General features: G+C 45.0%; 1 protein-coding gene across 2 annotated transcripts; it reads left to right on the forward strand.

Annotated features, from left to right (window-relative positions):
- Window positions 1-387: 387 nt before the first annotated feature.
- On the forward strand, window positions 388-5,927 carry Cd3d (CD3 delta subunit of T-cell receptor complex). 2 transcript variants are annotated; one of them, NM_013169.1, is made up of 5 exons: window positions 1,334-1,449; window positions 4,405-4,623; window positions 5,034-5,165; window positions 5,540-5,583; window positions 5,775-5,927. In NM_013169.1, the coding sequence occupies exons 1-5, from the start codon at window positions 1,395-1,397 to the stop codon at window positions 5,844-5,846; spliced, it is 522 nt and encodes a 173-aa protein (NP_037301.1). In that variant the 5' UTR covers window positions 1,334-1,394; the 3' UTR covers window positions 5,847-5,927. The 2 variants fall into 2 exon arrangements, with proteins under 2 accessions (XP_038936831.1, NP_037301.1); XM_039080903.2 differs by lacking the exon at window positions 4,405-4,623 and having other exon boundaries at window positions 388-1,449; window positions 5,775-5,924.
- Window positions 5,928-15,399: the final 9,472 nt, after the last annotated feature.

Genomic DNA, 15,399 nt, shown 5'->3' on the forward strand with positions numbered 1-15,399 from the left:
GGGAGTGAGAGTGAGGGTTCTAGATTCCCACTTGGAAACCCCTTTATCCCTAGAACCTCTATGCTTAATTAATGGGTTGAAGACTCCTCTGAGACTTGACAGTGACAAGTGTCCCTGCCTGTAGTTCTTGCTAGAACTGGACTTGTTTGAGACTTGATCCCAGAGCTCATAGATTTAGGCAGGACTTTTAGGCATATGGGGCTGGAGTTCTGAATGGAAAAGCATCTTAGAGTAGACCTTCCTTAAGAGACTTTTGTCGGGGCTGGGGATTTAGCTCAGTGGTTAGAGTGCTTACCTAGGAAGCGCAAGGCCCTGGGTTCGGTCCCCAGCTCTGAAAAAAAGAACCAAAAAAAAAAAAAAAAAAAAAAAAAGAGACTTTTGTCATTGTTCTTTTGAGAACATCTAAACAGTACCTACCTAGAAGAAAACATCCCAATGGGATAAGTATCTTATTTCTTGGTGCATGGCTGTGGGCTAGTTCCAGAGTCTCAGGCTATTGTCTTCTTTAGCCAGTCAACACAGAAAAGAAATTCACAGAATTTCTATGTGACATCAGGCACAAAGGATAATTTTGTCCACAGACCGATGACCTTCTGACTACAACAGTATGGAAAGTTAGATTCCCACAGCCCATGATAGAAAATGTCTATTGTCTCCTGGGGAGGCTCAATTCAATATTATTAAGAAGACTCATACTGAGAGGGCTTGATGTGGCAGGGATCATGCAAACACTTCTCCCAAGTCCTTAAAGTGATGTTGAGGGAGACAAACTCTGAGATACTGTGTGTGGTGCCATGGGTACCATGTGCTGGACCTAGGATTCAGATGTCTGGCTGAGGGATACTCAAATCCATCTTCCCACTGGCTAGAAGCAGCTTGATGTGGTGTCCCAGAGAGTCCTGTGAAGGGTTCTGAGACTCGACAGAAACGAGAGGAACTGCTAATGTGGCTTGTGTAATGGGCTCATAGCTTCTCTCAGTGGATCTGAAGAGGTGGCACACTTTCTTGTTCATGGGTAAAAGTAGTTGTGTTGTCAGTAGGAAGCCCAACATTTACTTTGTTTCCAGTGACCCAGGAAAGGCTATTCTAAATTTCCTTACAGCTAGATTCGGAATCAACTTCCCTCATATTCTCTGCCCTGCCTCATCCCAAACTCTCTGCTCCAGAAAGAGCAACCTGTGCCTGTTCGTGCCTTACTCTACCCCTAGCCCACTCTTGCCTTGACAGCCTTATATCATCAAAGGCAGAAGGTAGAGAGGCAGAGTTCTTCTAGCCCCTCCCCCACTCTTCCTTTCTCTGAATACCCATGAGTCTGTTGACGAGGGGAGTGCTCGCTCACCCAGGCTGGTCGTCCGGTGACTTGCCTCTACTCCGTGGATGAGTCCCTGTGGAAGATGGAGCACTATGGAATTCTGGTTAGTCTGCTACTGGCTACTGTTCTCCCCCAAGGTAAGTGAGACATCTTCAGCCGTGTGGAGGATGGACCCGAGAAGGGCGTTATTACTGAGAGAAGTCCACTGGAAAGTGCATCTCAGTTTACCAGGCTGGGGACGATAGAAGGTTGAGGCTAGGGGATAGGAAACACGCATTTGGCTTTGACCTACGCCAGCCAAGGCTCACATTGGTTTTAATGGTGTTTCCAAACTCTTTGGACCAGACATCTGTAAGAAATGGTTCCACATTGCATGTCCCTAGGCCTAAAACTAGTAAAGGAAGAAGTTATACCCATTGCCCTGTTTAAGGCAAATGGCCTCTTAGAGTAGGATTCTTGGTCATGTGACCACCTGGAGCCACAGCTCAGAATTTAGGAGTAATCTTTAAGAGAAATGTTAGCTTTAGCTGAATGGGAAGGACAGCGGGAGGATATGTTATATTTAAGTCCGGAAGTGCCAACTCTTTCTCTGTCTGCTTTTAAAACAGAAAAGTGGGCTGGGTAGATAGTGCAGGGGCAGGTCTCTAGGAGTGCAAAAACAAAACAAACAAACAAAAAAACCCCGAAGACAAACAAACTCCAAAACAACCCTGCAAAGCTCACATCTCAGAACTCAGCAGTCCCAGGAAAACTGGGTCAAATGGTTACCCTAAGAGCTGTCCTGGCCACCAGAGATTTCTATAGGAAGTAACTCCAAAGAAGACGGGACTTTAAGAGGAAAAGAATGATATACACCTGTCTTCTCTAGCATACTCATATATATTCCTGCTTCAGAGGCAGGAGCAGCCATTTTGGCGTTTTCTGGAGGATGCTCTTGTGTTCAAATGGGTGACTAAGTAATGAAGTGCAGTGACACACAGGCTCCAGGTGAGGCTGACTGTAGATGTGGCAGTGCCCTCTGGGCTGTGAGGATGTTCTCAGGCTTTCTGGGAAGGCTCAGTGTGGTTATTTCTAGCTCACCCCAACTCCCACCTGTCCCACGAGACTTGACGTATATGGAGCCTCAGGCATAGAGTTGATGCATATTGGTGGTCCTTTCTCCTTAAGCAAGCATGGAAAAGACAGTAAAAATTACAGGAGCACAGGAGCCACTCACCCCAGAAACTAGTTGAAGGCTCTCACTAGGTAAGCTTTGAGAATTTCAGCACAATTCACATTGGCTGTGAAAGTGGCTCTCATGCTACTCTCCCCCCCTCCCCGCCCCCATGGGTATTTTACATTACAATAGTAACACACCAGGCCTAACACCTGAGTGAACTCGACCTTGGGCAGGGCCTCGTTCCTCTCTAGAACATTTCCTAAGACCCTCACAAATAAGACTACTTGCTTTGTTTACCATGAAGATCTCCTGCCTCTGTCATCCCTAACTCTAAACATTTGTTCGGTCAATTGTAACCCTGTTTGACGCCCATACCAACCACTCCGTGAACTAATTCATTTAGGTTTCTTAGCAACTCTGGGAATAAGAACCTCTAAACCCTCCAAAATGGTGTATATAGCTGTTGTAGAGAAGTGACGCATCACTCACTCCTTGGGAAGCCATTCTGGAGTGCCTCTCTTAACACTCATGCTTAAAAATCTATATTAAAATACCCTTCTATTAATAGAATATAAATAAATTATATTAAGATCAACCCAGCTCATCTTAAAGTTTTCTGTTCAAGAAGATCTGGGTTTTACTTGAGTTAAGTTTCCTCAAAGATTAAAGAAACTCCTCAGGCTGTTGCTGGTGATAGCATCTGTGTCCAGCTGCCTCTGACAGAACTACCAAATTACTTTTTCCCTCCCTTTTGAGATGGGAATCTCACTCATGCTGTAGCCCAGGCTGTCTTGGAACTCATTATGTAGCCTACGTTGGCCTTGCTATCTCAGGCCTTCTCATGTCTCAGCCTTCCAAGGGATGAGATTCCACATGCGAGTCACTGTGCCAGTAACTATATATACATTATATATTATTATATATTATATATATGCAGTGTTGGAGATCAAATCTAGGGCATTTCATATGTCTCTGCCATTGGGTTATGTTCCTAGCGAATCTTCTTACATGGGATCACTAGGCTGGTAATTCATTACAGCTCCTCTCTGCCACAGGGGTCACTCTTTCATAATAAGTGTCTCATTACCCTGGCAGACACTGGGACAGAGACAACAGAGAAGAGGACGAGGAGTTACAGTGAGAAAGTTATTGGCTAGGAAGAGGAATTAGAAGCCTTTAGGATAAGAAGCACAATCTCCAGGCTAAGAATATCCTCTGCCTTCTCAGGTCTCTTGGGGACCCCAGCAGTCTAACTGGTGGTCTAAACTTAATTTCAGGAAGGTTCTCAGATCAATACAGCTTCATGGTTTTTGCTTTTGCCCCCAAATCCCTCAGGATCTGTGTCCTAGTTTGAATTCTGTTGTTGTAATAAAAGACTTTGATTGGAAGCCACTTAGCGGAGGAAAGGATTTATTTGGTTACAATTTCAGGTCAGTCTATCATTCAGAGAAGTCAGGTCAGAAACTCAATCAGGAGTACAAAGTAGCAACCGTGGAAGGACGCTTCCTGGCGCCTGTGCTGGTTCATGCCTATACTGCTAGCTTTCTTAAACAGCCCAGACCCACCTGCCAGGGAATGGTGCCGCCCACAGTGGTCTGGGCTCCTCCTGCATTAATTAAGGCAATTAAAACAAACTCTTTTAATAGTCCGGAGGGCCTATGTAATGTAGGTGATCCCTCAATTAGAGACTCTTCTTCAGGTGATTCTAGGCTGACAGGTAAAGCTAATTTGGACAATCTGTTTTCTGCTTGGACTACACCCCCCATGCCCTCCATGAACCTGTAGTTCCTGGAGAACTTCCTGAAGACTCTCTCTAGTTGCTCCTGCCCCTTTCACTAGGTATCGTATCCCTTACCACACAAATGGTCCGTAAGTATGTCCTTCAGCAGAACAATGAGAAAGCTGCCTCTGACTATGGCGTCTTTCCTCTCAGGGAGCCCCTTCAAGATAGAAGTGGTTGAATATGAGGACAAAGTGTTTGTGAATTGCAACACCAGCATCAGGCATCTAGATGGATCAGTGGAAAGATGGTTGACCAAAAATAAATCACTCATCTTGGGCAAAGGCATCCTGGACCCACGAGGGATGTATATGTGTAATGGGACAGAGGAGCTGGCGAAGGAGGTGTCGACTGTTCAAGTATATTACCGAAGTATGTGTTCCTGGGCCCACTGGGATGTGTACACGGGCCCTGTGGGTGTGGGAACATTCTGGCTAAAAGCAGATGGTGGCAAACCAATTTACAAAGGGCACTCATGGTGGTAGGAACCAGATGTGTCCGGGAGTGCTGCAGAATCGGGGAGAGTTTAACTGAGTAAGGCAGAACAGCAGGGCCTGGCTTGTTACTGCTGGCCAGGAGAGGAGCTTAACCCACTTTTCAGTTAAAGCCCCACGAAGGTGACGTGCCTTCAGCAATTCCTTAGGATAAGGGCAGAGATGGCAATAGCAAGGTCTTTACAGTCTCACTGATGTGTGCGTCTTGGAACCAGAGAGCCTAGGATCTGTCTAGGATCAGAGATGGTTCCGTGACCTTGAATACTCTCTTCCTCTTCTCCCCAACAGTGTGCCAGAACTGTGTGGAGCTGGACTCAGCCACCCTGGCTGGTGTCATCATCACTGATCTCATCGCCACTCTGCTCCTGGCTTTGGGGGTCTACTGCTTTGCAGGCCATGAGACCGGAAGACTTTCTGGGGGTCAGTTAGTAGGACTTCCTCTCCCTCTCTCTTCCTCTTTCCCTCTCTCTCTCTCTCTCTCTCTCTTCCTCTTTTCCCCCTCCCCCAACGTGTGTGTGTGTGTGTGTGTGTGTGTGTGTGTGCTTGCGCCTGTGTGCTGAAAGATGGGGATGGTGGTAGGGCTGACATCATCTGGAAGTTTCTCTGACAATGTGTTAGGCACTCATAATGTACTACAGGGCGTTGAGAGAACTTGTATGTCTGTGATGCCCATGCAGACTTCTGAGGGTAAGAGAGGGTGTGACTGACTTCAGAGCCTACCCACCCCTGCAGCGTTCATAGGTCTCCGAGTCTCACCTTCCCAGCTCCCAGTAACTTTCTATCCTTGCTTCTAGCTGTTGACACTCAAGTCCTGTTGAAGAACGAGCAGCTGTATCAGGTAAGCCCTGAGGGAGGTGGCAAAAATGGGAGAAAGGAGTGAAGACTAAGAGACTTGACCAAGAGACCTGACTATAGGGGTTGTGACATGTGTGGGGAGTCCTGAGGGTCGAGGAGGAGGAAGGGTCGGCTTATCCCTGGATCTCTGGAGAAGAGTTCAGATGTGATCGAGTGTCCTGCTTCTCATCTCAGCCTCTTCGAGATCGCGATGATGCCCAGTACAGCCGTCTTGGAGGGAACTGGCCCCGGAACAAAAGGTCTTGAGATGGAGGTTTCTCAGAGTGCTATATCAACGGTGCCTTCCCCTTGTGCTCAACCAATAAAGATGTGTTCCTTCAGTCAGCAGGCACCTGTGTTTTCCAAAGCATGGGTTGAGAGTTTTCCTAGCTTGGCTGAGTTCTGCCCACCTGTGGCCTCCCTTCAGCGGTTCCTCTCCTCAGACCCAGACAGGCAGTGTGAGGGACAGCTTCCCATCTGGCTCCTTGGTATTTCTAACCCTGTGGGTTTCCTGTGGGGAGGGTCAGTCCAGCCACCTCCTTCATTGCCTGTTGGTTCCAATCCCTAGCATAACAACTTCCGGGGTTTTGCCCCAACAAAACAGCCCAGAGCAGGCTGCGGTGTTTAGAAGCTGAGCCACAAAGAAGTTTCCATGACATCATGAACGGGGGGCCGCAGAGCAGAGTTTTGGGACTCAGGGTGTGTGTGTGTGTGTGTGTGTGTGTGTGTGTGTGTGTGTGAGAGAGAGAGAGAGAGAGAGAGAGAGAGAGAGAGAGACAGAGACAGAGACAGAGACAGAGAGAGAGACAGACAGAGACAGAGACACAGAGACAGACACAGAGAGACAGACACACAGACACAGAGAGACAGAGACAGAAAGACAGAACGGTCAAGAACTTTCTTCTCACCTGGATTCTGGGGATTGCACTGAGGTCATCAGGCTTGTGTGGCAACTCTTACCCTCTGAGCCATCTTGCCTGCCTTCATCCCCAAATTAATTCAAAATGAAGAACATAATGACTTCCAGGTGTTTCTGACAGTGTTGCGGGTCTTGCACAGTGCGAATTCATTCGGCTTTGGTCCTAACACACAGTGTTTGCTCTAGGCGCTTGTCCACTGCCAGACCAACAACCAACCAACCACTGCCTGAACCACCTTGGCTCAGCTTGAGGCTCTTGTGTGCTGTGTTATAAATCGCACTGTTCTTACTCTACATAAGAGTTTCCTGTTGTTGTAGAAACACAGGGGGTTCGTATGGGATCAAAGACTTCTAATATTTTCCCATCCTCCCTCAGCATGTAAATACCAAATCAGTACACCCTGGTGCTGTGTTCGAATGCTTGATTTTCAGATTTCTTTGAGTTGCTGGGTGAGTTTCAAAGAGAGATGTTATATGAATTTTTGCTTGAGATCAGGACAGAAGTTCCAACAAATTTCAAAATGACCCTAAGCATTCATCGGAGAACATATTTATATAGGTTAATGTTCTCGGCATTGACAATAATAAAATGTAAAAAAAAAAAAATCGGAGATTGAGTTTCATGAAGCCCAGGGTAGCCTCAAACATATTATGTGGCTAAAGATGACTTGCAGCTTTCACTTTTATTAGCATTACAAGCACATGCCACCACTCCTGGTTTTTGCAATGGTGTGGATCAAACACGGGACCTCATGTATACTAGACAAGCACTCTACCAATTGAATTACATCCCCAGGCTTAAAAACCAATCTCTCGGTTGGGGATTTAGCTCAGTGGAAGAGCGCTTGCCTAGCAAGTGCAAGGCCCTGGGTTTGGTCCCCAGCTCCGAAAAAAAGAAAAAGAAAAAAAAACCAATCTCTCTCTCTCTCTCTCTCTCTCTCTCTCTCTCTCTCTCTACATATATATATATATGTATGTATATATATATATATGTATATATATATGTATATATATATATATATATATATATATATATATATATATATATATATATATATATATCCCTATTACTGGAATGTACTGTCACACCATCTTTGCTCTCTCCCAATTTAGATGTTGATGGTATTAGCAGGTGGAGCCTCTGTATGAGGCTGGGTCCTGAGGACAGAACCCTCCCAAATGGGATGAGTGCCTTTACCAAAGAGGCTTCTGAATGAATGCTTGCCTCTTCTGCCACATAACCTCCAGCTCTTTCCAGCGCCTTGCATTATAAAGTCAGAGCAACTATTTCCAGCCCTGATAGCTGCAAAGCTTTCTCCTTATCCTTTCAAGTGCGTTGCCTGGTCTTCGGCTGAAGATGGGAGGGGCTCCTCTTCAGGTCTTTAGACTCCTATGCTCTCCTAAAACATTTTTGCTGTCCTCTGAACCCCACTGAGTATCCAGCCTGTTATCTTTGTGAACTGACATTCCTCGAAGAGGCTGCATGTGTGTTGAAGACTCTGAAGACTGATTAGAGCTCTTGTGGTTGTGGAGAGTTGGGATGGTGCAGAACTAGATCCACGGTTATCTTGGGCCATCAATGGTCCAGAAGCTTCCGCCAACCCCAGTGCTAAGAAAGTCATCAGATTGAATCTGAAACCTAGAGATTCCTTGTTGTAATTTGCCCACCTGCTGTTCCCAACAATGCATTCGGCCAATGCATGCATTTAGGAGTTTATTTTATGACTACAAAGAAACAATAATGACCGCCAGGGGCATCTGGTGGATAAGAGTGCTGTGCAAACATGAGTTCAAATCCCTAGCACCCATTTGAAAAGCTGAGAATGGCTACATCAGAGACAGGTGGATCCCAAGAGTGTCTGGCCAGCCTGTCCTAAGGCAATTGGGTGGTAGATGAGGGAGGGAGACACTGATGACTCTTTGGACATCATGCCATGTGTGAGCACACCTCTCTACACACAGTTCCCATAGTGGAACAGGGCAACCTAGATCAACGTTCAAGGGTGTGGCACTCATAGTTGACCCAGGATAATTGACTTCTCGATTTTTTTCATTAAAAATATTTATTTTATTTTACATTTTTTTTTTTTTTTGTTTTTGAGACAGGGTTTGTTTGTGTAGCCCTGGCTATCCTGGAACTCACTCAGTAGACCAAACTTGTCCTCAAACTCAGAGGTCCACCTGCCTCTGCCTCTGCCTCCTGAATGCTGGAATTAAAGGTGTGCACCATCACACCTGTCAAAAGATTTATGGTTTTTTTGGTGTCTTTATGTGTATAAGTCACATGTGTGTAGATGCCCAAGGAGGCAGAAGAGGGTTCCAGAGTCCATGGAGCAAGTTACAGTTATGAGCTGCTTCACATGGAAGCTGGAATAGGATTCCGGTCTCTGACGGAGCAGGGAGTACTCTTAACTACTGGACTATCTCTCCAGATCCTGCCCCTTCCCCCCCCCCCCTTTTCATCTTTTAAAAGTGTGTGTGTGTGCATGGGCATACGAGCACACACTTCATGATGCTCTTGTGGTCATGTGAAGGTAATATTATGTTTTAAATGTAAATTGCTGTGCTCACCTGTAAGGCCCACTCGCCCAAGCACAGACAACTTCCTGAGATGTTGGGAGCTGTTGTTTATGTAAGATAATATGCCATGAGTTTTTCTTCTATGAACAAGCTTGGTTGCCCCACCTGCACAGACGTGCTTAATCACGTGTGGGTGGGAGATCTACAGGTAGGAAGTAGGTCAGGATGCATGCTTGCTCCTGATTGGACAAACGTAGGAAGTATGTAGCCTTGTAGATTTTGCTTTTATAAGCCCCTGACTAATGTAATTTGGGGCCAGAGTCTGGGAATACTGGGTATGGACCTGACCAATATCCATTGACCTGGCCAGTCTTTAATAAAGCTTGCTTCAGATTTGGTTCGAAATTTGTGGTAGTGCTCTTATTCTCACTTGATGGAACTAATATTTTCTGGAGGCCCCAGCGAGATCAGACCACTCATCCAAATTCTAAGGCCTGACTCTTACTCTGGGACTCGGGCTGAAGGGCCACCTCAGGTGGTGCCCACTCTGATATGTTCCGAGGTTCTGAAGTGTATTTTCAGTTTCCTGGACTATTAGAGTGAACTACCATGCGGAGAAAAACAGCAAGCATCTATGGGGGCCTCCCCTGGTAAATTAAACTAACTTCCTGTGACATCTGGTTCTGTTGGGATTCCCATCTGGGATGAGGAGGGATTCTGTGGAACCCAAATATTCTCCCATCCAGGACAAAAAATAAGATGTCGCATCCACCAACCTGAGGTTCTTGGTCTGGTTTTGTGTCTTTTTTTTTTTTTTTTTTTTCGGAGCTGGGGACCGAACCCAGGGCCTTGTGCTTCCTAGGCAAGCGCTCTACCACTGAGCTAAATCCCCAGCCCCTGGTTTCGTGTCTTGTCTTTGCAGAAGTTTGGTTGCAAGATGGAAATGGATCAGATTCAATTGAATGTATGAATGATGGTGGCCACATGTTTTGTTTCTGACTTGTCTCCTTGGAGTGCGTGAGCTTTCTATTTCTGTGTTTATTGGTTTTATTTTCACTGTCTCTGTCTCTTGTACTTTCTGGGTTCTGTGTTTATTGGTTTTGTTTTTGTTGTCCCTGTCACCACCTGATGCCAGCCTCTGCTGCTGTTTACTATGGCAGCTTCCATGGACAGTGATCAGAATTTCTTGTCTCTGAGCCTTCTGGTCACCGGATTCAGTTTAGCAGGTGTCTTGGTTAGGGTTTTATTACTGTGAAGGGACACCATAACAAGGGTAACTCTTATAAAAGAAACCATTTAACTGGGGCTCTGGCTTACAGTTTCAGAGGTTCAGTTCATTATCACTGTGGTGGGAAGCAGGGCAGAATCCAGACGGACATGGTGCTGGAAGAGCGTAGAGTTCTACATCTGGATCCAAAGGCAGTAAATAGCAGGAGACTGTCTTCTGCAGTCAGCCAGGAGGAGGGTCAGTCTTCTGCCCTGGGTGGAGCTTGAGCATCCCACCCTCCACAGTCAGGCACTTTCTCCAACAAGGCCATGCTTACTCTAACAAAGCCACACCTCCTAACAGTGACACTTCCCATGGGCCTTATTCAAACCATTCAAACCACCACAGTAGGGAATCATATATCTTTGGGTGTGAATATTAAACTTGGGGTTTTTTTGTCCTATCTTATTGAAAAGTTGGCTCTAGAGTTGGGTTATGGCTTTCCCTTCTTGCAACCCAAGCATGGTTATTTAAATTTCCTCTCTGTCCTATGTCAGGGAAGCCACATGATTTTGTGACAGGGAAAAGAGAACAAAGCAGAGCACCTTAGACGACTGGTTTCATTTAACTGCCTAAAACTTCTCCTAGGATATAAACTTTATCTCAAGATTTGTAAGACTATAATGTGAGCTCTCTGTACCTCAAGACTTGTATGTTTATTGGATATGGTTAAAAGTCTGTAAAATCAGTAACAGAATGTTAATTAAAATTCATAATACAGGGAGTTGACAGAATGTAGATATAACTAATCTTAAAGGGACCGTGTTGCACTATGCTGTCTTGGGCTATAAGCAACATGTGGCTTGCTGTCATCTTAACTGCTGTCCCCCAGTGGGATGGAGGCTGCCACATGGCTGGAAGCCATAATTTGTTAGGATTGGAGAGGGTGAGTGACATGTGACTTCACCACCATCTTGACCAAGGTGACAAGGTATAACCTAACCAAGGAGGAAACAACAGGTCTCCAAGATATTTTGGGTTAGGATGGGTTTTTGCATGATAATTCTTGTCCTGGAAACAAGTTATTAAAAACAAGGTTTATGAAAGATAAGATTAAAAGCAATGCTTGTTTAATAAGGTATTAAAGCTGTACCTCCATGTGTTCTGTATACCATAATGTACCTCCTGCTGGCAGCCACACTTTGTAATGTAAGAGTCATCCAAGGGGTAATGATTTAAAAGGCACAGCGAGGTCATGGAGAGGAGCTGAGGCTTGGCACTTTATAAAAATGTGTTACATTATTATGTCCCTTATTAATATATAACTTAAGAAATAAATAAAAGGCTAAAGAGTTAGGCCCACAGCTATAAGCACTAAACACTAAACATTAGAAACTTGGATATTCCTATCTAGGGTAAAGCAAGACCATGACTAAGAGCCCATGGAATGTCTCTTCTTACCACAGGTCTATCCAGGCTGACAGAGGCTGACTTAAGAAGCTTCCTTGGGGGGTTGGGGATTTAGCTCAGTGGTTAGAGCGCTTGCCTAGCAAGCGCAAGGCCCTGGGTTCGGTCCCCAGCTCCGAAAAAAAGAAAAAAGAAAAAAAAAAGAAGCTTCCTTGGCTTTGCTAACTTTGTTAGGCTTTAGATATTTTGAGAAGCTGAGTCTTACAGGAAACTGTGATATTCTGTAACGGTGTGCTATGAACGGACCAGGAGAGTAAAGGTGCCAGTCTCCCTATGGACTGTTTTTACGATTTAAAGTTTTATTTTGATAACAAAAGAACTTCAATTCAGAAATTGTTATTTTTAAGGCTAAACCTAACAGGGATAAAGCTGTATAATCTGAATCTTATTAAAAGCTACTAACGTATCGTAAACTGTTAGAGATAATTAAGACACTCATGTTAATAGTCACTTTATGAATGATTAAATTCTTTAATATGTTCAGAAATATGCTAGTAGTCATGCTAAGTACTAATGAAATTTATTACAGGAATAACCTTTATTTAGCTTCTTGTATATATTTTCTAGGTTAAGCCTAAAGCAAACAACTAAAATAAAGTAAAATTTGCTTAAAACCATGTATATTTAATAGATAATGGTCTTCAAACCCTTTAGAGATCTGCAGAATATGGCATTTAAATATTTAATTGAAAATCCTTCCTGTGATAGAAATGCCACTTCCTAGAAGCAACCCCAAGATCTCCAAAGAAGATAGAAGGGGCACAAACTTGAATTGTGGTCAAGCTAACCACTTGGAAAAACTGCCCCATGCCTTGCCTGATGCCAAAGCCCTGCACAACCTGTGGACACTGTTGACGGCCTACTCTGCCTAGGTCAAGGTAGGCCAATTTCCCTTAAATCCTCATCCACAGAAAAACCTCTCAGACCTCCTGGGTTTGGTAGCTGAAGGTCGATGCTGTCCTATGTAGAAGCTGAAAATGTAATGCTGTCTTGTGTGATAGCCAAAGACTTATAAACTCTGAGGCCCAGTGAAGCTAGTGAGACCATAGGAGCCCACTAGGGTAATTGTCTGGGTAGCTGGTAAGTCTTTATCATTTGAATTGATACAGAGGCCATTTGGTTCCTACTTCTTGTTATAATTTATCCTTCTCTGATCTCTGATGGTGTTGAGGACTGAACTGACTAGCCCTCTCAGTGTGGCAGCAGGAGGCACCCAGCTTCTCCCCAAGGCTGTAGCTACCTTGTTAGTTCATTTCATCTGTAAAAATCAGCCCTTGCACTTTCTAGAGTTGCTAGGCCCTTCTGCTGTGAGAGGCAGCCAGGTGTGCCTTGCTAAGAGGCTTCACGTTGAAGGATAAACAGGTTTCAGGTGAAACCTTTTACTGCTCCTTTATTTAAAAAGGTTGTGTTTTTCTTTTTTTTCTTTTCTTTTTTTTTTTGGTTCTTTTTTTCGGAGCTGGGGACTGAACCCAGGGCCTTGCACTTCCTAGGCAAGCGCTCTACCACTGAGCTAAATCCCCAACCCCAAGGTTGTGTTTTTCAAGGACTCCTCTCAGTAATCAACTACTTGTGTGTCATGGAAAATGATTGGATAGAAATAAAAGGTTTCAAGCTTAAATAAAATCTGAAGACCTGAGGAAGTGATTCAAGGTGTACAAAAAAACAAGAAATGTTTCAGATTCCGTTCCTTCTTGCTATGCTATCATCAGACTAAGGTTTCAAAAGTTCAGAGTTTTCACATTGAGCAGTGGAGTTCTGATCAGCTGGTGAAGCACTGACTGCCGTGATCCGTCGCTAGCTCAAGCTTTTAAACTCCTTTGGTTGTTTTCTGAGTGTAGACTTAATGGCGCTTCTCTTCGGGCTCAAAACATCTCTGTCCAGTCTACATACCCAGCCCCCTGGACAGAGAAAAGAAAGTATAGCCTTTTAACTGCAAGCTTTCTCTATGACTCAAAGGCATGAGTCTACTCCAGCCATTTTGCAGACACACCTGCCAGCTGCCTTTTCTACAACGTGGATTTTAGTACAGATTACAAACACTGGTAAACTTCTGTCCCTGGTCTATATCTGTCCCAGCAGAATTCCTACTCAGCTGACAAACACCATCCAGGAATCAGCTGTGGACAGCAACCTGTTCCAAATGACCGAAAGCCCTGGACTTGCTCAAAGCCGACGTGGACCAGTCCAGCAGATATGGTTGCTCCCTGTCTCTTCAGCTGGGTCAGATAAACAGATGCTTCTGCTGCATCCCCCATTGGCTGAATCCCCTCCTCGCCTCTGACTAGCGTTCTAGCCTTCCAGGGCCCTGGCAATGATGTCCCAATTTCTTCAGGAAGTACTTAGAGAAGAGAGTGCATTACCCTTTACCCTCTACAAAAGGCTGGGATGTTAGGTCAAAAGGAAACTCCATGGTCCATGGGACAAATAGGTACCTACAGAGCCTATTGGCGTAGGAGGAAAGGTACCTACCTGCTAAAACCAAACAGACCCAGATCTATTAACAAGTAGATTCATTAGCTGAAGTACGTCTAGGACATGGTAGGACACGTAACCTGCTCTATGTAAAGTAAGGCCATTGTATGGCTTTAAGAAAAAAAAATTGTTGGGGTTGGGGATTTAGCTCAGTGGTAGAGCACTTGCCTAGCAAGCGCAAGGCCCTGGGTTCGGTCCCCAGCTCCGAAAAAAAAGAAGGAAACGTGATGGCCAACATTGTGTTTAAGTTTAAATCACTGTGCGTAAGAGATTTAACTGTTAAACACAATGCCTCTAACCTGTAAGCCCTGCCTGCCCAAGGAAGGTAACTTCCTGGAATTGGGGGTGCTGTTGTTTATGTAAGATAATAAGCCATGAGTTTTTGCTTCTATAAACACGCTTGGTTGCCCCAAACGCACAGGATGTACCTGGTCGCCCGCTGTCAGCAGGTTCACCGCCCAAACGAACATCGGGGTGCATACTTGCCCCTGACTAGATAAAGGTGGAAAGTAGGTGGCCTTGTGGGCTTTGCTTTTTTTAAGCCCCTGACTTACAATCGTGCTCTGGAGATAGTGGGTGCGGACCTGGCAAGTATCCACAGACAGGGCCAGTAAAAAGCTTGCTTCAAATTTGGCTCAGAAATTGTGGTAATGATCTTCTTCTTCCCTGGTGGGGTCAGCAGTCAGAGGACAATTTATGTGAGTTGGTTTTCTTCTACCATGTAGGTTCTGGGATTCAAACTCAGGTCTTCAGGTTTGGTGGCAAGCACCGTCACCTGCTGAGCCGTCTTGCTGACTCCAGAATAAACTGTCTGCTATTCTATTTGGAGTAAGAGCTGTGTTTTGCATGACACCCACTTTCCTTGGCGTAGCATCTGCCTTCATTCTATATTATCCTGCCTCCACCCCATATAGAAAACAGACCAGAGTTCAGCTCTATTTTTAACGCCTCCATTTTTCCAGAGACGTATTGTAGGAGGAAGAACATTGCCATGGTCACAGTCATAGTGGGTAGGTGTCAGAGTGCTGGAGTTAGAAGCAGAGTATAGTAGTGCACACTCTGAATCCTGGCACTCGGGCAGCAGAGGCACAGGGAGGGGGATCTCTGTGAGTTTGAAGATGGTCTGGTCTACATAGTAAGTTTCTAGTCTGTATACTGAGTTCTAGGACAGCCAAAGCTACATAGTGGGACCCTGTCTCAAAAAAAAAAGTGCCCTAGAATTAGAAAGCTGCTAA

The sequence above is a fragment of the Rattus norvegicus genome, chromosome 8 (genome assembly GCF_036323735.1).
Source record: "Rattus norvegicus strain BN/NHsdMcwi chromosome 8, GRCr8, whole genome shotgun sequence".
NCBI lineage: Eukaryota > Metazoa > Chordata > Mammalia > Rodentia > Muridae > Rattus > Rattus norvegicus.